Genomic DNA, 24,768 nt, shown 5'->3' with positions numbered 1-24,768 from the left:
CTGACACCCTGCTCCACATACACTGGAATTTAGGCTATTTTGTCTTCCTATTTGTTGTCCATCCCTAAAGACCCCAAATAAACTCACCTCTTCTGCCCCTCTTCAGACAAACCTTCTCTCCATGATACATGCTTTCTCTTGCCTCTATACACCTATCGCGGTCAGTCACATTGCTACCAAAATACATTTCTATTTGCATTCATGTCTGCTTCATATTTTTACTATGATTTCCTTTAGGCCTCAGACATTTCTTACTTCATTTTTGAACTTCCAATGCCTACTGATCACCTGTCATGATTACAATGGGCATTCAATAAATGTGTACTGAAATTTTTATTTAACTACTGTGTGCCCAAAATTTTTTTGCTCCAATATCTCAACATTTCCCTAGGGTTTGATATAACACATGGTTTATAATCTAAATCAATGCAGCCAGGTATAACCCTGCGCTGTGCAGAAGGCAACTATGAAGACCCCTTGGATCTATTTTTCTTCCCCATAGCCTATGACAAAATGGAGCAATCCTGGAAGTTTCTCTGGATAGAGAAGAAAATGTGCAGATTGAACTCTCTTGCATCTGGTCTCTTTACACATGGCTTCTTGCACAACAGCATCAGGGTGACCTATATAGAAATCTTGCTCATAAAAAGACCTTAGAGGACAGCTGAAGATAGCTTATGCTCCTGTCTAGTACAAGGATTGTTATTGTGAAGGAAAAAACAGACAGGGTAAGGGAAGCACCAAGCAAAGGCCTTAAGGCAGAGACAGTGCCTGGCTCTCTTCTGATCCTGCCCCATGTGCCCACATACAGGGGGTTGTCTTCAGTGAGAAATCATCTGGGACACTCTCTACATTTATGTATGCATATTTTTGAAAAGGTTACATAGTGAATTAGTGTCACTTAAGAAATTCATACCACTTCTTCAGTACTCAGAGTTTTAGAAACTCTTAGCTATCTCCTTATCCATATAAAAGCTGCCTTTCTATGTAATAGAAGAAGAAATGAAAATGTGCAAATGAGAGCTACAGCATTATCAAGTCCCACATTCCCACTGGAATACTCAGGCAAACTGGCCATATCTAGGTGACAGAGACACCTCTTTCTAGCCTCAAGACCGTGAACAGTTTATTTGGCACTATGGCCATTGGATTCTTTTTTTCCCCATCTTTATTAACTTGAGTATTTCTTATTTACATTATAATGAGAGCTATGAGTTCTATCCTGAACAGTTTCCCTGAAGACTTCAAGGAAAAATGTGTACAGGTTTTGAGATCAAAGTGAGGCTTTGGCAATATGAATTTAACTAATCACAATCTAAAGCCTACACCCTGACTATGCCAGAATAGCTCTGTAAAGAAAGTAAGTGAGTTGTTTCCCACAAAATGCTGCAAGATGTCTGTGTAGACACTGGGATACTGATCTTCTACTCAAGTTCTTAGATGATTCCAAATTTACAATTTAAGAAGTAATACTTAGTACAGAGTGGGAGATGTCTCTGTGGGGTACAATATAGGTTAGGGGGTGCTTCTCAGAGGAAATGACACCTCTCAGAGGAAATGTGAAGAGGTACAAAGCTTACTCACCTGGATGAGATATGAACACACTGAGGTGTGAGAGATGGGTATAGAGAATGAAAGGAAAAGCTACTGCATGGTAGCCTGCAAGCTCTGCTGGGAGACAAAGGAACTTGAGGGCTTGGAGAACAAAGAAAGGATTTCTGGTGAAGAACAACATGGTCAGATGGGTGTTTCAGAAATCCTAGGTAGAGAAAGAATGTGAGAGATTGGGGATGCTGAAGCCCAGAAACAGGTTTAGGTGGAAACGAATGGAGGGTAAGGGACAGGGGCAGTGAATTGCTTAGTGAATAAAGGCATGCAGTCAAAGCCAATGGTCTGGGTTCAAATCCCATAACCCACATGGCAGAAGGAGAGTCCCAACTCACACATTGACTTCCATGTGTATGTTGTAGCATTCATGCACATACACATAAATCAGTAATAAATAAATGTACGTGTGTGTGTGTGTGTGTGTGTGTGTGTGTGTGTGTGTGTGTGTGTGTGTTGTGGGGGTATTTATATAAATCTGTTCCCATGCTGCTTCTGAGAATGAAAGCAATGAGAGTAGATAGAGAAAGCTGGGGGCAGGGGTTGATCTGCTAAGAGTGTCAAGCAGAACCTAAAACTAAAGATGTTTGACTGAGGAACATGGGAAAGAAGAGGGCATCAACGACAAGACTGGACAGCTGGGAAGATGACTCAGTGGTTAAGAGCCCCGGCTGCTCATCCAGACAACTGGGGTTCTTATCCCAGCACCCACGTGCAGCTCACAACTGTCTGTCAATCCGATTCTACAGAATCTGACACCATCTTCAGGCTTCCGTTGACATGCATGCAGTATGTTTTCATGCAAATAGAACACATAAAACACTATAATGATAAAAAGGTTTTTAAAAAGATGAGGCTGGAGGGGAATCATGTGAATAAAGGCTCCACTCATCGAGACAAGGAGCAGAGACTCTGGGCAGGAGAAGGGAGGGTTCAGTTTGAATTCCTGGAGACGAGTGGGCAGCAGAGCTAGAGGAGGGACCTCAGAGGTTCTTGGGAGTCTGACCACCTTTGTTCTCTGTTTCCAGTACTTTGTCTTCACTGGGGTGTTGGCCATGGTGACGTGTGCAGTATTTCTCCGGCTTAACTCTGTCCTGAAGCTGGCTGTGCTGCTCATTATGATCGCCATCTACGCCCTGCTGACAGAGACCATCTATGCAGGTCTCTTTCTGAGTTATGACAACCTGAACCACAGTGGAGAGTAAGTGCCCACCTCAGTGCTTATGTGCCCAGCTGTCACAGAAATAAAAACACTGGGGAAGTGATAGCCATTACTATCGGAGAGATTGACTTGTTGTGGACATATTTCAGCTCAAACACCATCCAGCTTAACGTCTAGAAAAAAAAATCTCTAATTTTCAACATGTAAACTATAGACCAATTATAATAATGATTTAAAACTTGGACTGAGTTGGATGTGATAGATTAGATTTCCTCCACACCTAATAATTAATTTTCTCAGCCTTAGCAGTTCTAAAGCTGGTGGAGTCTAATTTTAATTTAACTATAGCAATATTGTTAAAGGCACTTGGATTGAGCAATTTTGATCCTTCAATATTATCTCTGAAATTTAGAAAACTGCAAGAAGTAATGTGTAAGTCATGGTTCCTTACAGCACAGAGCCCGAGAGCCAGCTTCAATCCTGATACAGTGAAGAGGGAGCTAATACCAGAGAAGAGAGTGAGGATAATGACTCAGACAGTATAAGCTGTCAAGAGATTCAGCCTGTGCCTAGGAAGGTCCACTTAGCTATCGGAAGTGTCAGCAGGGATGGAGAACAGTGCCTCAGAGTGGAGTAAGGCAGAAGAATGTGTCTTTTGGCTCCTTCATCCTTCTTTTCCTGCTTTGGCCATACTTCAATCTCTGGATACATTTCTGAGGCCATCACTTGACCTACTCAACAACCAGTGTATCAAACCAGACCTCGTCTGGGAAATACTTCATGAAGAAGCAGACGTCAAACACCCGGCTAACAGGGATCAAGGGTAGGAAGCATATGTGTCTAGCTAGAATAAATGTCTAATGTTCTGAGCGGGTAAAGGCCAAGAAGATCCAATAAATCTCCCAGTGTCTAGTCTGCGTGTCTATGAGTCAGCCTGGAAGTGAACAATAGCCATCAACCGTGCTTATTTCTGTATCAAAGAACAAAGAGTATCAAACATGGTTCAAATCCCCTTACCTCTTACTAATCTCATCTCTCTCCCAAGAACAAACGACCATTTCACTGAATGAGGCAATTACTGTTGTTGTTAATTATTTTCATGCATGTGTCTTCACATGTGTATGAGTGCATGTGTGTGTCACACATGTATGTGAAAACCTACATGAGCTGGGTGTCAGGAATAGTCTTCAATGGTTCTTTTACCTTATTCACTGAAGCAGGGTCCCTCAAAAAAATATCCACTGACATGGCTGGTTTCACTCTCCAGCTTTCTTATGGGGACCGCTTTCTCTACTTTCTGAGACTGGAGCTACAGCCAGGCTGCAGTGTATCCCAGTAATTACATAAGTTCTGAGGCTCTGAACTCCAGTCATCACGTGTATGTGTCTAATGCTTTAACCACTGAGCAATCCCCTCAGTCCAAAACACTCAATGCATCCATTCCAGTTGTTTAACATCTGCATCTATGCAATCTAAAGCTGTTTTTATGCTTGTATTGACCTTGTCATACAGCATTTGTCTTTTTGAGATCCACATCAGTTGATATCTATAGATTGGGTCCACTCTGCCTGAAATCTGTGCATACTCTATAGTGTCAATATATCAAAATATAATTTAATCCTTTTCCCTAGTAATAGAAACGCAGGATCTTCCTAGTTTGGTTTGCATGTGTCTCCTAGAGCTTTATGGGAAAACACACCTGCTAGGTTGTAGGTTAACTGAATTCACTACTCGAAAACAATTATCACATTGCCAAATTGCTCTCTAACACAATTCTAACAATTTTCCTCTTACAGGCAATTGCCCTGTTGCTCTCTTGACTTTGTTGCTATTGGACTTTTGAAATCATGCTGGACTTGTGGATGCCCTTTTTTTTTGGTGCGTGTGGTATGCATACATGTGTTTAAACATGTTTCTGTGGGTGTGTGCGTGTGCGTGTGTGTGTCCTGGGGATTCAAACTCTAGTCCTCATACCTATGTAGAGGGCACTTTTCCAACTGAGTGGACTCCCTAGCCTGGAACTGTGCTATATCACGTTTTTAAATTACAATTCTCTAGTTACAAGTAAGCCTATGAGCAGTTTCCTTGTCTGTCGGCCATTTGACTTAAATAGCCAGGTCACACATACTCTTTGCCAATTTTCCACAAAGTTAGTCACCTGCTAAATTTACAAGAGTTTGCATCATCTTTAATTGACAAGCAAATTATACCTGCTCATGTTGGACAACATACTTTTTATAGATGAATGTTTTATAGAATAGCCAAATAGAGCTAATTAACATGCATGGCCTAACACTTATTTCTGTAATGAGGGCACTTAAAAATCTACTTAGCATTTTTCCAATACACTACACTATATACACAATATATAACACACTGTCTCTTATTTCATGGTGTACACTAGACCTTGATTTTATCCCTCTGACCTATCAGGAAGTGTACATCGCGATCAACACTTTGTAATATTGTGTAATTTTGTGTAAATGCTACCATCTAATTCTGTAAATATAACTTTTTCATTTTCATGCATGTGTGTTCATATTATGCATGTAATTGAGACCATCTAGTTTTCCTATGCCTGCCTTAATTCATGTAACAGATTTGTCTATATTAGAACAGATGATAATTTTCCTTCATTTTAAAGGTCAAATAGCAATCTTGTATACATGTGCATCTGTTTTACCCATTAATATTTTGAAGTACACATAGTTGTTCACTCATGTCTATTATGTGATTATTCACAAGATGTAACAATTATTTCGCATTTCCAGACAGTGGTGTGCAATGCATGTATAACCTATGTTCTGTGTTTTGCCTACTTGATTCTCAGCATTAATGGAACCAACAATGGCTTAAAATTTCAATCCAGACTACTTTATTAGAAATCCACTTCCCATCTATAAATCTCAATCTTCCACAGATAAAGTACAACATAAAACATTTGCATTGCAGGGAACTGTCATCATAGCATGTCATAGACAGGGCTGAGTGGCTTCTGGGTCAGGATTTCTTTTTTCAGTTGTGCCTGGCCAGCTTCTTGCTAGATCCACCAATAAATGAGATAAGAAGGCTGGGACCCCTTCCTTTTATTATAAGCACATCAGTCCTATCAGGTCAATAACTTCATTTGTCCTTGGCAATCTCCTTTTAGACCCTATCTCCACATACAATTATACTAAAGGTTGTGGCTCTAACTAATAAAGGGGAGACCCAATTTGTTCCATAGCATTGCCCCAAGGCTACTGTGACTCTCAAGTGTGCTTATCACATAGAATGGTCATTCTCAGTCTCACCTCCTTCTAAGAAGAGAGGCTAATGGTTTTATTATTATCATTATCATTATTATTAAAAGTATTTTGAGGAAAAGTTAATAACTTCTAAGTAAGAATTGTAAAAGCAAACATAATCCCAAACTCATAGCTGATAGTCAAATCCTTCTCTCAACTACATCCCTCTCTAAGGTCAGCCATTAATTGGTCTTGTATTTCTTCATTCTCTGCTACCAATAGATTTAAGTTAGAAAGAAATAAAAGCACAATTGACCTCAGTGTCTGTTGAAGTAAAGATCAGAAGACCCCACATCCCACTGGCCATCAAAGGCCAATAAGACGTACCTAGTGCTTTAGTTAGAACCTACTTAATTTATGCTCATTCGTGACATTTCTTCAGCTTGCTCCTGATTTCTTCTGAGAATAGCAGAGTAATTATAACATGTGGCAATCAAAAAGAACCATGGGTGGGACATCCTGGCCACTTCTCAATTGGAATGGTCCTAATACACTATTGTCTCTCATCTGCTCATGACAACCTTCTGTCTCGGTAGAGAGTACTGAGCCCAAAATAGGAGTGTCTTCCTTTTTTGCTGTCGTATCAGTCACTAGACACCAATCCTTCTCCGCATTCTTTCCCAGGAAGGACTAGAGTGAATTGCTTAAGATTATCAGTTTTGGAGTAAAACCACATGAATTCGCATCTCAGCTTTTCCACTAGCCACGTTTGTGAACTTGACCGAACTAATTTAAAGTGATTCCAACTTCTTCAACCCTTGTGGCCCTCATAGGTGAAGTGAGAATAACACCAGTTCCTTTTCTATAGGAAGGTTTTTAAGCACTGTCTCAGTGTTGACACTTGTTATTAAACTTGACTTCTCCCTTCCACAAATGTGAGGATTCTAGGAAGTTCTTCATTTTCATTTCAAGACTTTGGTTCCTTACCTGGTTTCCCAGCCTCCATTTATAATAAACCCATCCCGAACCCATTTTGTCAACACCTATACTTTCTTCAAATCCTTCAATGGCTCCTTGTTACCTTTGAGAAGCATTTGTTGGGAATACATGAACTCTCCTTCCTCAGTCCTGTACTAAATTCTTCAGTTTTTTTCAAACTCTACAGGCTATATTGTAGGATGAACTTTGGCCATCTGAATTTATATACTATTCCCCAAAGGACCTTCTACATGAACATCCTCCTGTGTTGATGTGTTCATTTTTGGAAGTCCAGCACACAGTTCTAAAGCAAGCAACAGCTCAAGGATAATCTCCTTGGTGACAGCCTTGGTTATTATTCCTCACTTTCTACGCCATCACCACATTAACTTCTTCATGTGGTAGTCTTTAATTTCCATGTCTTCCTCTTCTATTACAACAGGAACTTTAGAGGACAAGGAGTATGACCAGGATTCACATTTTCATCATTTAATAGTATCTGGCAATAGGCTTACAATTAAGTATATGGAGAATGAAATATGCAGTGAAAATGAAGGAGTATCTAAAAAGAAGCATTACCTCACTTGGAACCACATAATGAGATCGATTCACACTAGGTCTATACTCACAGTGCTTGAAATTCTGTGTCACTATTGTCCTTAAATTGGGTGTACCTCATCCTGTAAGGACAACTTTGTACTTACTTGTGTGCTTCACAGATAATGCCACTCCACTTGACCACACTTTTGACCTTGTTTTGGATCATTTATTATCCTTTTCCTCTCATAGATTTTACTTATATATACATTCTAATGGTAATAAAAAGCCTATTTATATATCACTTATGAAGTCCTGTTGACAGCTTGAACAGAGTCAAACACTTGACTTCTGATTACAATAGAGATCAGAAGGTATAGAATTAAACCTGGCTCTTGCGTCTACTCACCAACAGCCATAGTTATAATGCAGGAAAGCAATACTCTGTTCATCTCTTCAAGTTCCAGCAATAATTACCCACTCCACTTAATAATGATGGCACCTGAAAAGTACCCCCCCCGGGAATGTTCATTTGAATCCTGGAAAAGACAATGATGATGTCTGTCCTTTCCTTCCATAAGTACATCAAAGGTGTTTATTTTACTCCTTGTAAAATGGACAAATTAAGGCATGTAGGAGCTTTAGAATCTCCAAAAATTTACCATGCACCTATTGTTGCCAAATAGGTGCTAATAAACAGAGCATCTCTGCTTTTCATTTCTACATCCGTCTGTCCCATGTACACATGAACACATGCTGGGTTTCCTAACTGCCAATGCTCAATTTTGGCATTTAGAGTAAATGTGAGTAATGAGTTTCTTGAAGCTTTCCAGGCTACAAAGAAGCCATGGCTAACAAAATCATCCTTGCAAGACTGCATCAATAGTGATGGTCACTGAAGATATAGTGCTCACAACTGAAAATAAATTGGAATGGATGAACTCAAGAAAGACAGCATATGAAAAAAGTATTTGGAAAGAACAAGGGAAAGTTGAGCTGGCAAAACCTAGGTGTCATGTGTCACTAGAGCAGATCTATTCTGACCTAAGTTGCAATCTATTTGACGTCTGATTGCAATCAGAATGCCCAGTGCTTTCATGCACTACTGTCAGCAGCTTAAAAATCTTAGGAAGTTTAGTAAAGAGCTTCCTTCATTTTTATTTTACATTCAGCCTAACAACAACAGCAAAAGGGAGAAAGAAAGAAAAAGAGGAAGGAAGAAAGAAAGAAAGAAAGAAAGAAAGAAAGAAAGAAAGAAAGAAAGAAAGAAAGGATGGAAGGAAGAAAGGAAGAAAGAAGAAAGAAGGAAGGAAAGAAACAAAGAAATAAAGAGAAAGAAAAAAGAAAACATGGAGCCAGTTCATGTATTTGAGCAATCATGGTAGCAACAAGTAGCCAACAGTCAAGGGCTATTCCATATAAATATAAACATCAAATAGCTGTCACCTAACATTGCACAACCTTAACCCTCCTCCCTATCTGTCTACTTGTTTTAATACAAACTATGCTTCCTGCTGAGAGCTTTGGAAAGGCACTGAAGATTTCCCATAAATAAGCTACAATTTAGGCCATGTAGGAGCTTAAAAGAAAGTAATTTTAAGTAGATATGTGCAGGAGAGATGTGTACAGGAGGGTATCGTAGCTAAGGAGGAGAGATCATGAAAATCTTAACTGATAGCTGCACTTTACTGTGCACTTGGCTGCATGAACTACAGTAAATTCTTGACATTTTGTTTTAGCATTGCTTCTGGGATAGAAATCACAATGTGAAATTTGAAATCACAATGAGAAGCTTTGCTGCTTTTAAGACTCTGATAGAATTTGCCAATGTGTGAATGCTTGTATTCATGTACATATGAAATCCCCAGAGTAGTTAGAGGAAAAGATAGATGTCCTCGGTTTCTAATGTATGATGATTTTATAACTTAATTATTATTTCTGCTTTCAGTCTTATGTGTGTACCCAAAACACTGTTGTTATTTTTTTGCTTGCCTCTTTTTGTTTACTTGCTGCCCATTGAATTCAATGAGGTTGTCCAAATGAGCATGAGTGGAAGGTTATGTGAACAAGTGTAACTTGACTATAACCGCTGGGAATATGATTCTGTCTATCCCCAAACCATTAAATTCTATAACTCTTCATGGTGGAGCAGAGCTTTAGGAGCCTGTAAGCCTCCAAGTTGGAATGTTGATGGCCCCAGTCTTGGGTAAGCCTTAAGTAAAGAGTTACTGGGGCTGGGGATTTAGCTCAGTGGTAGAGCGCTTACCTAGGAAGCGCAAGGCCCTGGGTTCGGTCCCCAGCTCCGAAAAAAAGAACCAAAAAAAAAAAAAAGAGTTACTGCTGCTCTGAATTCATGGGTATAGCATCTATTTTGTGGAGAGAAGACATTTTTCCACAGCACCCCTTTCATCCTCTTGTTCTTTCTACTTCCTCTTGTTCTTTGATTTCCTCTTCTATAATGTTACCTGAGCCTTGAAGGGGTGATATAAAACTTTCCTACAGAGCTGAACATGGAGTGATCACTTATTCTCAGTAATTTGACCAGTTAGGAGTCTCCACATTAATCACGACCCACTAAAACACAAGCTTCTCTGACTAAGGCTGAGAGCAGCAGTAATCTACGGGCACAAGCATAAATGTTTGGAAGGCAGATAGTTGCCACATTCATTTAGCAAAACAACAATAGAAAATTCTCCCTAAGACTTCCCAGCCTTTGACTATCGATCAGATTTATAGTACCAAGCTTGAATTCCTCTTCTGGAGCAGACTTAAAATCTAATAAGAAGTGTTTGATTGTCCCATAATAATAATGACACCATGACACCCACTAGCCACATCTTGTCTTACAGTACTGTAGTTCATATGACTCACAACTGGCTAGTGTTAATGTCTTTTCTCCCCCAGCTATCTCCCCCACCTTCTGACACTGCAAACACTACCTGACATTAGGAAAGCTTTCAGCTTAGTTCCAACTTAGTGATTCTATATCCTGCAACCAAAGTCTTCATCAATAGAGTCTTGTCATCTAGTGAGACACTAAGTAATAACAACAGCCTATATTGCTTTGGGGGAACCCCTACCAAGAACTCATAGGGAGGTATTCCACATTTGTTTAATAACCTGTGACTTCTGGAATCCACATTATCTACCCATACAGAGTATCTCCCTTCAAAATTGATTTTTAATTATATATTATAATGACCTAATACAATGCTGGGAATCCATATAGCTTTTTAAAGACATTCTTACTTTTGGTTAACCTGAAACCCCTCATCTCTGCCATTTATCCACCCATGTCCCCTCTTAAATCTTTCCACTACCCATATGCTTTCCTGCACTTTCCTACCCCATGAATGCTAATATCCCTCCTGGAAAGCCCTTCAACAACACTGCCCCTTGCTAGCTTCCTGACCTCAATGGGCACTCCAAATTAAACACAGAAATCTAAAACTTCAAGACTAAGGTTCTAACATGAAGTGATTGTCTTTCTGAATCTGGGTTACATCCCTAAGAATATATTCCAGTTCTATCTGCTTTCCTGCAGATTTTATTTTTATTCAGTGCTAAAAAAATCCATTATGTGTTTGTACCACATTTTTATTATCCACTTATCAGTTGATGGACATCTAGATTGATTCTGCTTTCTAGATATTGTGAGTAGGGCATCTATGAGCACAGACGGGCAGATATCTCTGTAGTCAGTTAACATCATCCAAATTGACATGAGAGAGCAGGAAGTATAGGTAAAGTGTCTGCTTCAGATATAATAAAGCATTCACCAGTAAAACCTCATTAAATCAGTGATATAGTGCCAGAATAAAAGTAAATTTAAATGGGCTGGTTTATTAGTAGTTTTGTGGAGTAAAACAGAAACTAATGAATAAAAATTTGGAGGGGAAGAGCCATATGGAAAACTCAGAGCTCTGCACCTAAAATCAGAGACACAAGTGACCTTGATCCATTGACCTCTTCTCTCTGGGCTTTATTCTCATATAAAATAAAATTATTTTATATCATTTTACACATGATATGAAATGACTTGCAAAATTAATTGTACTATATATAATTATGTAAGTCTATTATGATTCTCCATATTAAGTGCAAAAATATCATATAAAATAATATGAGCATTATAGCCTTAAGTTTATAGATACATTTTTAAAGAGAATTTATAAATGACATTTAAAATGGATTCCAAAACAATTGTAGTTTTCTCTGAATGGTTAGCTGTCTTTTTTAGTTTCCAGATTTACTACAACTAGCATAAATGTGTCATTACTGAGTCATACTCACATTAAATATTGATTTTTATAATGCATCAGATGAAATTATTTCTAAAGATTTTAGTGGCCCTGTGGATTTCATTACTTTACATGTATTTTCAATTAACAATATCCCTTTCTCATGGAGATGGTAGGATTACTCCAGTTATTTTATTAATGCAAATCAATATCTCAAAATTTCATTGGTATTAAGTCTGTGAAACCCAATATTAGGCAAAGCTCAATAATATGAAATAAATTTCAGCCATTTGACTCTTTGTATGTTTTTCCAAAAATTATGGGAAGTACAAGTTCTGAACTGAAAAGAAAGTTCTTTTGGGTTTTTACTCAATGTGATTGGGTTGCTATTCATATACTTTGGTCTCTACGCATGTTTTTTTCATGTAACATATAGCTAAACACTCAAAAATTGTTCATAATTTTCTTTGATTTTTTTCTTCTGAGTTTAGTCTAGCTGTGTCTCTATTTTTAGTCCATCACTGTTTTCAAAAATGATTCAAGAAATCTCCATGTTGTCTCTTGAAAATGTGTTTCAAATGATAAATTTCTTGGCTTAAATTAAGTTTTGGGCATCACAAAGTAAAGGATATCTCAAGCGCCAGGCAGTGCAGGAGTGTGGAACAGATTGACAGAATCCAGGGGAGGTTCTAAACTTGGACATCTCTTATGCAAATGAAGTAATGTGAGCAAACGATTCTTTAAAGCAAAGTAGACAAGATTTGTATCTGAGGCTTCACAGAGAAGCAAGAGGAAGGTGCAGGCGAGGAAACATGCCAAGCACCTCACCATCATTGTTCATTTCATCCTCACAGTTAAGGAGGTAAAACACTGTGAGTCATTCTTCACATATGAATGAACTGAGGCTCAGAGATATCAAGTAGCTTTTTCAAGGTCAAACAACTGTGCAGAAACAGAACTGCACTAGGAATCTGGATCACCATCAAAGTTCATTTCTTTAATATTTTTCTCAGCATCCCATAAGCATCAAAGACCAAAGAAGTAAGTGACAGTAAAGAAAGAGAATTTCAAAAATATTCTTATCTCCTCAAAATAAGTAAAATAGTATAGAATGGGTGGGTAGGTGGATAGGTGGAAGGAAGGAAGGAAGGAAGGAAGGAAGGAAGGAAGGAAGGAAGGAAGGAAGGATAAATGGATACATGGATGGATGGATGGATGGATGGATGGATGGATGGATGGATGGATGGACTTTTACCTCAATACAGGGTTATAGTCCAACCCTCTTCACCTTAGCACTCTTGTTAGCTAGTTGTGACAGATTCAAGCAGTCTCCCTTACTGAGAGTCTTCTTATATCCTCAAACATGACATTTGACATTTGCTTGTTAACCTGGGGCTAGAGATATGTAAACGCCAAGCCAAATAATATATGCTTAGATCTACAGTCTGTCCTTCTTAAGTATTTTCTGAACAACCTGACTCAGTTAGTCACTGTTTTTAACAATGTCAGAACAATAAGGATATATCCACCCTAATTACATAATGGTCTATATATGTGATTTTTGCCTCTAGTGAATTTTTTTAAGATCAAGGACAATGTGTCTTCTTCATTTATTTATCCCAGCAGATGCGGGAATATAGTAGATGCTCAGTCATGATGTACTTCTTTGGGACTATAGCTAAGAAACAACAATAAAATCTGCTGTTAGCATCTTTGCATAAAAAGACCAGAGCCTCCATTGAAGGATATTATTTAAATGTAGGCCAGAAGACTCCACTCATAAAACTGATATGAAGATTAAAATCGTTGATAGAGTAATTGAAAGTACCCAACTCATCGACTTAATATAATAATCTAAACATGAAGGAACTTGAGATAAAACCATCACATGGCAACCATTGAACACTGGCTTCTTGAGTAGGTCAATAACTTTTAAAAGAATGAATGAAGAGATGCTTGCTTCCACCAGATATTCTAAAGAGATGGTATCCAACTTTTTGAAATGTAGAATAATCACTATTCAAGTAGAGACATTGTTGATGTAATTATATTGTCTTAATACTAAACCCTAGATTTTCTTTTACTGGCTATGCCCTATATCGCCTCTTAGGTTCAGTGGTATCTTGATTTATGAATAGATGATACAAAAACCCTTATAGCAGTCTATATTAACATCGGGTATTTGGAAAATACTCATTTCTTTACATGACCCTCTATTATGATCCTGCTTTTTTATCCTTATCCTTAAAAGCCCTCCACAGTTGTTGGTCACTATGTCATTCTTCTGTTGCTTTTCCCACAGAGATTTTCTGGGGACCAAGGAGGCATCACTGCTACTGATGGCCATGTTCCTTCTTGCTGTATTCTACCATGGACAGCAGGTAATGCCAAGTTTTTCTCCAGCTATCCATAGTTACCTGGCATTTCTAGTTGCCATAAAACTGCCCTGCTAGGCTTCACTGTTCTTTGATGCAAATGACTCTTAGGAGTCTTAATAAACTGATTTCTACTAAAAACCACCTTAATGAAAAGCTGAGCTAGCAAGGATGACGTGAGAAACAGTATGTTTCCAATGGCCCCTGAGTTACTCTATTCCAAAAGCATCATTATCCTAATGAAAAGACAAACTGATATCTCTCCCCATTCCATGACCTAGATATGAATTTTAGTAGAGGTGTGTGTTACCTCAGGAAAACACTTAGGTTTGAAAGTCATAATTCTAGATCAACTTTCCTCAGGCTTATCTCCCTGAGGTTCAGTCTTCTCAACTCCAGGACAAAATATTGATATATAAGCACATTGTTTTAAGGGAACAAATGATGTTATTTTTCACAGCTTTTTATTCTTTCTTGTTTGTGATCAAGAAAATACCTATTGGTCACCTAAAGGTTACACCTAGAAGTATAACCAGAGATCTAACAAGAAGCAAATTCAAGAAGGAAAGATTTATCTTGACTCACAGGTTAACAAGGGATTCGATGCTTCACAAGAATGGTGTGACAACTGGTCATATTGCTCCAATCTGGAAGCAGATAGTGAACAAGAAGTGATATCAGGATACCAAAATGCAAGATCTGTCCTTGTTGGTCTGCTTCATCCAGCAAGGCTCCATCAACCTCCCAGGCATCATCACCAGCTGGGACTCTGTGTTCGAATACATGAACCTGTGGTGCACAATTCACATCCAAACCACAACAGCACAGGAAGATCTGTATTGACTTAGTCTGAGTGAACAGACTGCCTTCCATGTTGATTCTACTCATTTTGATCCCCTATGATTTATTAAGATCTGGAATATAAAACTCCATTTCTGCATGTCTTAGAAGAGGGTAGACCATAAACCATGCAAAAGTTGTATGTGTAGAAGATGCTTACCCAAGGTTGTGAATTGGGCAAAGATATTCCATGTACATTATGCTTACCCTGGGACTCCATGAGAGGAGATGATTCTTCCTAGGTGCACTATTGTAGGCTTCAGGCAACAGACCATGCCTAGTGCGCTCTCCCCAGGGAAGGCTATGTGTCTGGCTTCCAGCATTCTTTACCTGTCTGTAGTTTTAGGGTTGAGACCTCATGGACTTTCCCCGTCTACTTTAGCAGCTCTACTATGAGTAAGGAATGAAAGAAAATGAAATGACATAATCTCAAAGATAAAAGATATAATAAAAATAAGAAAGCATATAGGACTTCTCCCGGCATACTGCAACCCATGAACATTTGCTGGAGAGATTTTTTTTTCACCCCCTATAGAAACCACATGCTGCCAAGCCTTGCTGCTAAGATCTGAATGCTGGCCCATCTCTCTTTTGCCCATGTTCATTCAAACAAGCAAAAATAAAAGAAAGCAAATCAAGAAGTGTCAGTCAAAGCAGAAGTAGAGACATGGCGCTGGAAATCACCATGGAAATAAGGGGTCAAAACCCTCTGGAAGTCAGGGATGAAGCAATTAAAAACTACCAAGAATTCAGAGACATGCATGAAGTTATTTTTAACAAGTTATTTGGGGGTGGGGAGAGGATATAAACTTAGTCCAAGAAAGGAATGAGTAAACTCTTGGTAAGCAAAGGGATTGGGGAGTTAACTGCTCAACTCCTGCTGGATATTTCATCCTCCTTACTTAATCCTAGTCAACACCCTGGACTGGGAGTTTTGTCCTTCCCATTTTACAGATGAAGCCAGCCAAGCAACAAAGCTGAGCAGTAGAACTAGAATTCAAATCCAGTCTCTCACCGAAGCTCATCTTTCTCCTTCATAAGCCTGAAGTAGAATAATGGCCTTTTGCCATACTTATTGTGACCAGGGGGATTCAATCCCACTGTGTGGTTTTGACTTATTTCTTTATGTTTCTGCTGAATGTATGACAAAGCAGTGAGGTAAATGTTAAGGTCCAGTCATTTCCAGACTTTCTATGCTTAGGTCCCTCTGGGTGTCTCTGAGCACAGGTGTCCTGCCCTCTAGGTTGGCATGACTTCCACTAATAGAGAAGAATTTCTTAGTCCAGAACACAAATTATAACAAACCATTACCTATTCCCTTTTAAGGACTGTCAAGACAGAACAAACAGATGCTATCCCTGTAGGAAGTCTGTATGTGCACTCTATCTTGAGGTCTTAAACTGGGTTGTAAGAAATCTCCCACACATAGATGAGAGAAAACATTCAGAGCGAGAGGCTCCAGGAATTACCATATATATTCCCTGTCTGGGCCTCCTCATTCAATAGAAGCCTTCTAACATACTGAGTCTATATACCCTATTCTGCATTTGTCCTTGGAAAACAGAAACCCTAATGGTATTAAGATAGCAGGTAAGGCAAGAGTGAAAGTGCTTCCTGTTGACCTGGTAGTTTGTGACATTTGCTATTTTTTTCATCTTATTTCTAAGTTTTCATGATCTTTAAAATCACATATCTGCCCCATAACCATAGCTGCTGAGTACGTGCAGGTACATAGGTGCAGGTATAAGTGTAGGCTGGTATTCAAATCTTGACTCCACCAGTAAAGATATATGCCTCCACTAATTTACTCTAAAAATCGATGTGGCAATAACAGGCTGTTTCATAGAGCTCTTATAACTTTGTTTGAGGTATAAGTGCAATGTGCTTATTTCAGGGGTTTACACATACATGCTTAATTTTATTAGCCGCTTGAAAATAAAGCTTTGGCACAGACAGAGAAGTCATCACTGTCCATCTGGTTCCAAGACAGGAGCAGAGTTGCAAGTTCTCTGAGATGACAAAGCCAAGATAAAAAGCCAGAATGAAGTAGGAACACAAATGCTCCATAGTTTCTGGTTCGTCTGTCTCTGCAGTATGCCCAGCCTCCTATTATAGAGACAGCTTTCTGCAGATTTGCATCATTTGGTGTCTATCTATAGCATCCAGTGGGGTCCTGTTCATCCTGGTTACAGCCTGCCCACTCCTGAGCTTACTCCCTATTTCCCTTTGTGACTCAGAGGCCCTCTACTTTTAATAAAGACTGAAAAATACTCATTAATGCTTGGTGCACACCAGTGCTCTGGGGGTGGGGAGGTTGAACATGTAATTATACATCTCCAGAATAACAGAGGCAGTTATGCAACTGAATAATTGGGAAATTTCACTTTGCACAAATGTGGAAATGATATGCCAAATATTTCCTCCTCCTCTGACTGAGGCAGGTGAATGTTCAGAATGTTGGACAGGCATAACAAGTAATCAAATGCATCCTATCTTAAGCCTGATTCACTGGCAGCACTAGAAGTTTGAACTTTGCCTGGGCATCTTCTTTTATAGCCACTACAATTGTGCACAGAGACAGAGATTAATGAGGTAATGTTGCTACTAACCTACTTCTGAGTCTGGTTCCAGAGACTATCTGGAAGCCAATGTTCTTGCATGACTTTCAGCAATGTCACTCAAAGAATAAGAGGTCTTGATATACTCAGCCTCTTGGAGCTTTCATTTGTTTTTAATCCATAAGAAGAAATTTATGATAGAGAAAACCTGGATGAACCTCCTCTCCACACCCCCAACACACACACCATATGTGAGCTAGGTGCCACAGATGAGAATTATGTGCTGACTTCAAAGCCAACTTCTGTCTTTGAGAGCATCCAGACTGTCTTCACCTCATATTTACCCCCTCATCTGTTAAATTGTTGCATTATTGAATCAGGTTAAATGCCCATGATGTTCTTAGAACAAATAGCACCATCAATATTAGCTGTCATAGGACTAGCCTGGCACAAAGACAAGAACTTTATGTACAGCCAGGTTTGATGAAAATCAAGGGCACACAATCTACTTCAATGGATCCTTTGGTAGAAATGCTAAAGAATTTTTACCTTTAATATACCATGCCTATGCCTTTCGTACACTCTGCTGTCCACCCAAGTCCCTGTTAGCAAGTGACCCTGAGCTGACATTTTCCCTTTTGGTACCTCCAGCCACCACCACTCAGTTATCAGTAAATAAAAAAGGAGGCTGTGTTCCACCCATTTCTGAAATCAAGTATGTACTAGAGGCAATAGGTCTTCTGTAAGCCAAGGGAAATTATTAACCTATGAAGATTAGTATGTATACCACCTGGCCTTCATGACGCCTGCTTTGCTGGAAGTCTAGGCTGTACTAGACCAGCCTTAGACATAGCTACCTGCTGTCATGAAGCTGGAGACTAAGCTGATCATGTTTAATAATTGGGAAATCTTGGCTTAAGTCTAGACGTCTAGATTTTCCCCTCATGTTCCTGATTCTAAATCCAGTTTAATGAAACCTCTTCATCAGAAAAGTAAAGAAATTATTCTGTATTTCAGCCTAGTACGCAGTTTTTAAGAGGGGGTTTGTGTTTGGAAATAGTGATAAGAAAATCCTGTTCTTTTGACAAGACAAAACCCGATGCTCTTGAGTTTGAAAGAGAAAAAATTCAAACCAAAGGTTTCATCTGACCTCATCCACAGATGCCTTACATCATAGAAATGGCCTATGAGTCTACATTTTACATGTGTCAGGATGCTTTCGCGTGCATCGTGTCTTTAGATCTATATAATAAAGTCATGTGCTAATTCATATCTCCTTAAACCGATAGGTCAGAGCAGTTATCCTACTTTTTAGAAGTCCTATGAACTGAATGGCTTGTAAGGTGGCTCAGAGATTTGGGGGAATAATCAGGAGCAGTATTGTTTTCTATAGCCTGCCACCTACAAACAGAGAATTTGCTTTCTTGTATAGAAAACTCAAATATACACATAAGTAAATAAAACAGTATCATGAATTTAGGAAGACCTACTAACTTGCGTCCAGCCTGTTTTGTGTCTCCTGAGACATGCTGCTCTCTGTCAACTCCCTTTGGTTATTTTGAAACTAGTTCCACACAGCCTATCATTCAGTCTACAGATATGTCTGAATAGATCTTAAAACAGGGAGCTTCTAACTTAGTCACAATGCCATTAATATATTTTTAAAAGAAAACAGAAGTTGACTAATACTGTCAAACTACTAGGTCCTGTTTCCATTTATTATCTGATAGTTATTTTTTGAAGTTTAGTTATTTGAATGGAGATCCAAAGTCTGTGTTTTGCCGTTTCATGATGTATCTCTGAAGACATTTTTGAATCTTTGTGATCTTCTGCCATCCGTTTTTTTCTTCCTACAGTGTTTTGTGAGAGCCATCAAACTTCTGTAATGTTTCTCTGTCTGGTTTGTCTACTCATCCTCTTAAGAGTATTGAACTTACGCCTCGGCTCTTTGGGTTATTTTTATTGATTGTTCTGGGTAGAAAGCTTTGTGAGATCCAGTTTCAAAGTCTTGTGAAGTATTTAATTGGGCTTCTTTAGAAATTACATTTAAGAGGTACAGCATATCTTTTCATCTCTGTTTTGATGATGCTAACAGCTGATCTTAACTGCCTATATTCATTTATTTTATAGTGTCACATGCTGACTTTATCAGCAGCCCATGATTTATCAGCTGGAATACACTATAAAATAGAACTGTCCCCCCATCAATTATGTCACCTACAGTGTAGCTAATAAAGCAAAGTTAGTGTGAAACCCTTCTCCTTAAAATCTACTCCCTGTGGTTTGCCCATGCATTCCACTCCTCGGCATCATTCGAAGGTGATGAGTGAGTTTGGTTCCTTAAGTCACTATGGTTTTGTGAAGTTTTTACTTGTTTCCTGTGTTTCCATCCATGACATTTTTACTCTTACAGAATCTCAATTTGTCACATCTCTGACCACTACAATCCTATTCAAGCTGGTTTTAAGTCCTGTTGGCTTAGCAAACTAGTCTCTGGTAGATTTGCTTATGGTGGGAAAATATGTTTTAAGATGATGAATTTTCTGTCCTACAGTTTTACCTGTTTCTGGCAAGTGTAGGGGTTATGTTTATGAGAACTGGTATTTTGAGTAGTTTATAGGAACCGTAACCTACAAGTTAGACACATATATGCAGTAGATTTTCATTGTTTCTAGGCCTTAAGAGCATTAATTAATCCATTAATTAATGAATTAATTTAAAAGAGTAGGGAGCTAGAAACATATAACCTGATTTCACAGTGATACCTTGATTTTTATTGAAAACCATTTGATTTGATTTGATTGGACAGTCTCTCATGTAGCTCAAGCTGATCTTTCAACTCTTTCATCCTCCCAGCCTTGTCTGTCAAGTGCTGGGGTTACAGGTATATGCCACCAAGTCTAGAATGACCACAGACCCTCACCACTCTAAGGGCTGTTGATGCCTTTTCTCCTCCCCAAATTCTATTTTCAATGACAAAACCACAAATGCCCATTTGCTTCACCATGCAATTCACATGTAATAGCCTAGATTAATAATGCAAATATTACCACCTAAAACATGTTTGTCCTAAGCAGGATGTGAATATGGAGGTGGATGTGTGTATAAAGGAGAAAATAAGTGGTCTTGTGTCCTTAGGTAATTGACATACGATATGACAGCATATATTTTTCTTCCCTTGGAAACCAGGCCATCACAGAATAAAGAAACATTCTTCATTTCTTTCTACAGCTGCGCTAAGTTCCATTGTGTATATTGCTATAGTTTGGTCAGCCGACTGAATGAACACTTGGATCGTTTCCAGCTTTTGCTATTACAAATGCAGCTGGATGGATGACCTTGTGCCTCCTCTGAGACTTGAAAATAAAACACAGAAACTAGCTAAATATTTTAAGTCTTTTAATTTGGAGAGTCCAACCATGTCTCCAACAGTGTAGTGTGCTGTTCATGCTCATTGCTAAAGACTTGGAAATAACAGCACCCCCAAAGCTAAGGTAAAGAAGACTTGTGAGCTATCCCTGAAGAGAAGCTGCCCATCTCCAGTAAGAAAGAAAGTCAGGAAGAGATGAAATTTCTGTGTAACTCTGGCCTCCTGAGTAATTTTTCCTTGACTCTCTTGTGGTCAGTACTATTATTCACCTTATTTGGAAATAAGGAAACCAAGATTGAGTCACTGTAGTCTATGAGACAGTATGTGATTAAGACCATGACTCCAAACTTTGACTATATAACATGAAGTCCAAGATCTTTCCAGTATTCTACTAATCATTTATCCTTTATTGCCTTAGTCATGGAGAGAATGCAGACTCCTGAGTTGACTTTGAGACCTAAGATTAAATCCCAGCTTCACCCCTAAGTTAGGTGTAACCATTGTGGTCAAGTGACTCAACAATGTTTGTCTTGATTTCCTCATCTGTGAAATAATGGCTGAAATTACAATCTTCTGATTAGATCTACTCTCTGGATTAGATTTAATACTTGTATATTGCATAAAACATGGCAGGAACACAGTGACTGCCACTTGGGTGACATGTATTTTTAATACTCTCCTGTGTTGGGGGTAACAAATGCTTCTACCCTGTGATAGATACAACCCCTCATGGCATCACAAAGTTCAAGATTCCTTCACCAAATGCCTTAAACTTGGTGGCTTACACACAGAAAATTATTCACTCATAATTCATATTGGGTTTCATGTTGAGATCTGAAAGTGTTTGGTGGCTGATGAGGTTATCATTCTAGCTTGCAGAGAACCATCTTGTCATCCTTCACATAGCTTTTAATCAATGTGTCCACATAAGAATAGAAAAGCAAGGCTGTCTCCTCTAGTAAGGTCAGGAATCTCATAGCAAGTGTCTCACCTTCAAGGTCTCATTGAATCTTAACTTCCTTACAAAGATCCAATTGCCAAAGACATGTCATCAAGAGTTAGGATTTCAAGATATGAATGTCTGGGGGCAGGGTAGACATTAAGTTCATGACAGAAAGAATGTAATATCAGGAAATGAAAATCTTCCTGTAATCATGTCATATAGAGTCTGTAGAGGACATGGGTATAGTCAGATAATCCCACACAAGAGAAAGTGATTCATGTGCAGATATCACCTGGGAGAAAAAGTGTACAGCCTTGAAAGCTCTCAATATTCTCAGATAGCTTGCTTCAGGCATGTGACGTCAGATGAGGAAAATCTAGTTTTATTTTAACTGTGAAGACACCCAGGTAAACCTTTTCCTCCACCTTCCAGACATATATTTGAACGTGCTGTTTCTCTTTGGCTCTTGTCAACTACAGCTGGAGTACACAGCCCGCCTAGATTTCCTGTGGCGAGTACAGGCCAAAGAGGAGATCAACGAGATGAAGGACTTGAGGGAACACAATGAGAACATGCTTCGCAATATCTTACCCGGCCACGTGGCCCGCCACTTCCTGGAGAAAGACAGAGACAATGAGGTGAGGCCAGATCAGACTGGTCAGTGGGGAACAGTATGGTGTCCAGCTGATCACACTGATCCTCAGTCCCAGGAAAATTCTGTTACATTCGTGGGAGGTGTAAGAAAAAAGACCATGCCTACCACATTGTGCTTGGCAATCCAACATACCTGATGCTATAAAATTTACATACTGTCTCCCCTGGCATCCAGTCTTTCATTTGTTAGTTAGATATAAGATCCTTATTAAGACTGGTTTTGAATTTTAATGTTTTCTATATGAGTATGCATATATTAAATATATACAAATATATGTTATAACATAGGATATATCATGAATATCATTGGAAAAATAGAAAGAGCTCCAACAATTCCAAGTACATCCCCAAAGGTTTGCAAGCTAAGGAATGTTCTGTGGTCATAATGATACTTACATTACAAAGTGAATGTACTTTGATTTATTAACACTGACTTAATAAGTACAGAGTGAAGATGGTAGGTTGTGTATGACATATATTTCACTCATCATAATGTAAGGTTTGTAGATGTATGTGATGTATATGCATATGTACTAGAAGATATCACATACATAGTGTTTGTATGTGATATGTGTGTATATGATATGTATATATGTATGTGTGAGAGCAGGTATGTAAGTGTTGGTGTATATGTGTATGGGAAGAATTTGGGGGGTTTTGAAAAGCAGAGAAATATTTTAAGAATATATTTTTATTTTAATCCCAGGTGTGGATTGTGGGGCTGCTTCCACAGCATCTGACTATGATTTGCCTCATGCTCTAGAAGGAGCATGATTTTGCCGGCAGCAGGGAGTTTCTGTGATCTTGTGACATTTGGAATTTTGGAGGCTTTTGAGAGCTTATGTAAATGCTAGGCCCCAGAGGAGCAGGCTTGTTAGTGGTGGGTTGTTGGTCAGTTGCTGTTGGCTGTGGTTTATTAAGGAGTTGCATGCAAAGAAGGAACAAGAAGAAAAATTAGGTAACCTAACTACAAAGACCAAACTTACCCCAAGGAACTCAATGCCCCTAATTAGCAGGAAGTAGTCTAATAATAACGTTGCCTTCTTTCTCCTCTATCCTTTCTTGTTTCCTATCTAGTGTTAGGGGGTTGAAAGGGTGGTGAAAGTGTGGAAAAGAAGGGAAGAAAGAAGAACCCACAAAGTAAGCAAAGTCTGGCTACCGGGAGACACAGTGGCAAACTTGTCATCAGTGCTCATCAGCTGTTCTTTTGTATTATAACATGCTTAGGGAAGATTAATCACAATTGTCAAATCAAGGTACTAGGAGGCTCATGCCCTCTCCACGGTTTTTCCAGCTCCTGGCACCTCCCAAATCTTCCTTTGACTGTGGCAACACCATGCTAATCTGTGCCTGCATCCTCCGTAGCCCCTTTTGTAATGACATCAGCCTCTTTCCTCTAAGGACACCAGCTGTCAGATCTAGGATTCACTTTAATCCAGGATCTTTAGTTACATCTACAAGAATATCACTTCCAAATAAGATCTGATGTTCTAAATGGACACAAATTTGGTGAGAACACCATTCATTCACTGCAAAGATCGAAGTATAGTATCAAATAATCTGGGCAGGAATCTGCCTAGAGCCTGTCAGTCGGGCCTTTTGGGCTACGGTAAGGCTTTGAAACACTTTTAAGTGAAACTGGAACTTGGGGGTGTTCCACACATAACATAATCAATAAGCTTCATAGATTAGAAAGTAGACGAACAAATGATAAGGTCAAAGCTAGTCATAGATCCTAAAACAGCTCAGGTAAGACCCTGATGGGAGGCTCGGGAGATGATGGAGACGGGCAGAACAGGTAGAAGATGAGCTCCACCTACAGGAGGTAGAAGTAAAGCCATGGTGCTGATGTGAGAAAAGAGAAATGAAAGCACTGACACTTTAACCTCTGAAGGAAAGTTACTCAAGAGCAAACTTAATGCTGTTTCAAATGCCAGGTGCTCGGTGTGCGAGAGCACTTGGCCTTGCTTTGTGAGACTTTCAGGTAGACCTCAGGCTATGAACAGGGGTCATCCTTGGACTCTGCCTCAGGAAGAAGCATCTTGAAATAAGCAGGCTGCTTCATTTTCACGAGAGAGTAAGTTGAAGAACACAAATCATACCAGCCTTGGTCACCACTGATCCTCAAACCTGATCCTTGATCAGCCATGGAAGAAGAAAAAAACAGAGCTCTCTGCTCCCAGACCCCGTGGGAAAGAGACCTCACCACCTGGTCAGGTGGGCACTCCTGGGGCTGCAGAGCGGAAGAGACCACCAACACTGCCCACCCCTGCCCACA

The 24,768-nt window shown here is 39.2% G+C and overlaps 1 protein-coding gene across 8 annotated transcripts in view; it reads left to right on the top strand.

Moving 5' to 3' along the window:
- Adcy8 (adenylate cyclase 8) overlaps window positions 1-24,768 on the top strand; it is a 249,254-nt gene that overhangs the window by 205,316 nt on the left and 19,170 nt on the right. For all 8 annotated transcript variants that reach the window (XM_039078567.2, XM_039078565.2, XM_039078564.2 and 5 more), the window contains 3 exon segments: window positions 2,634-2,806; window positions 14,053-14,131; window positions 22,316-22,474. In XM_039078567.2, the coding sequence (XP_038934495.1) occupies window positions 2,634-2,806; window positions 14,053-14,131; window positions 22,316-22,474 (411 nt within the window).

This window comes from Rattus norvegicus, chromosome 7, assembly GCF_036323735.1.
Source record: "Rattus norvegicus strain BN/NHsdMcwi chromosome 7, GRCr8, whole genome shotgun sequence".
NCBI classification, from domain to species: domain Eukaryota; kingdom Metazoa; phylum Chordata; class Mammalia; order Rodentia; family Muridae; genus Rattus; species Rattus norvegicus.
Note: the sequence above shows the minus strand (reverse complement) of the source record. Positions and strands in the feature narration are given on the sequence as shown.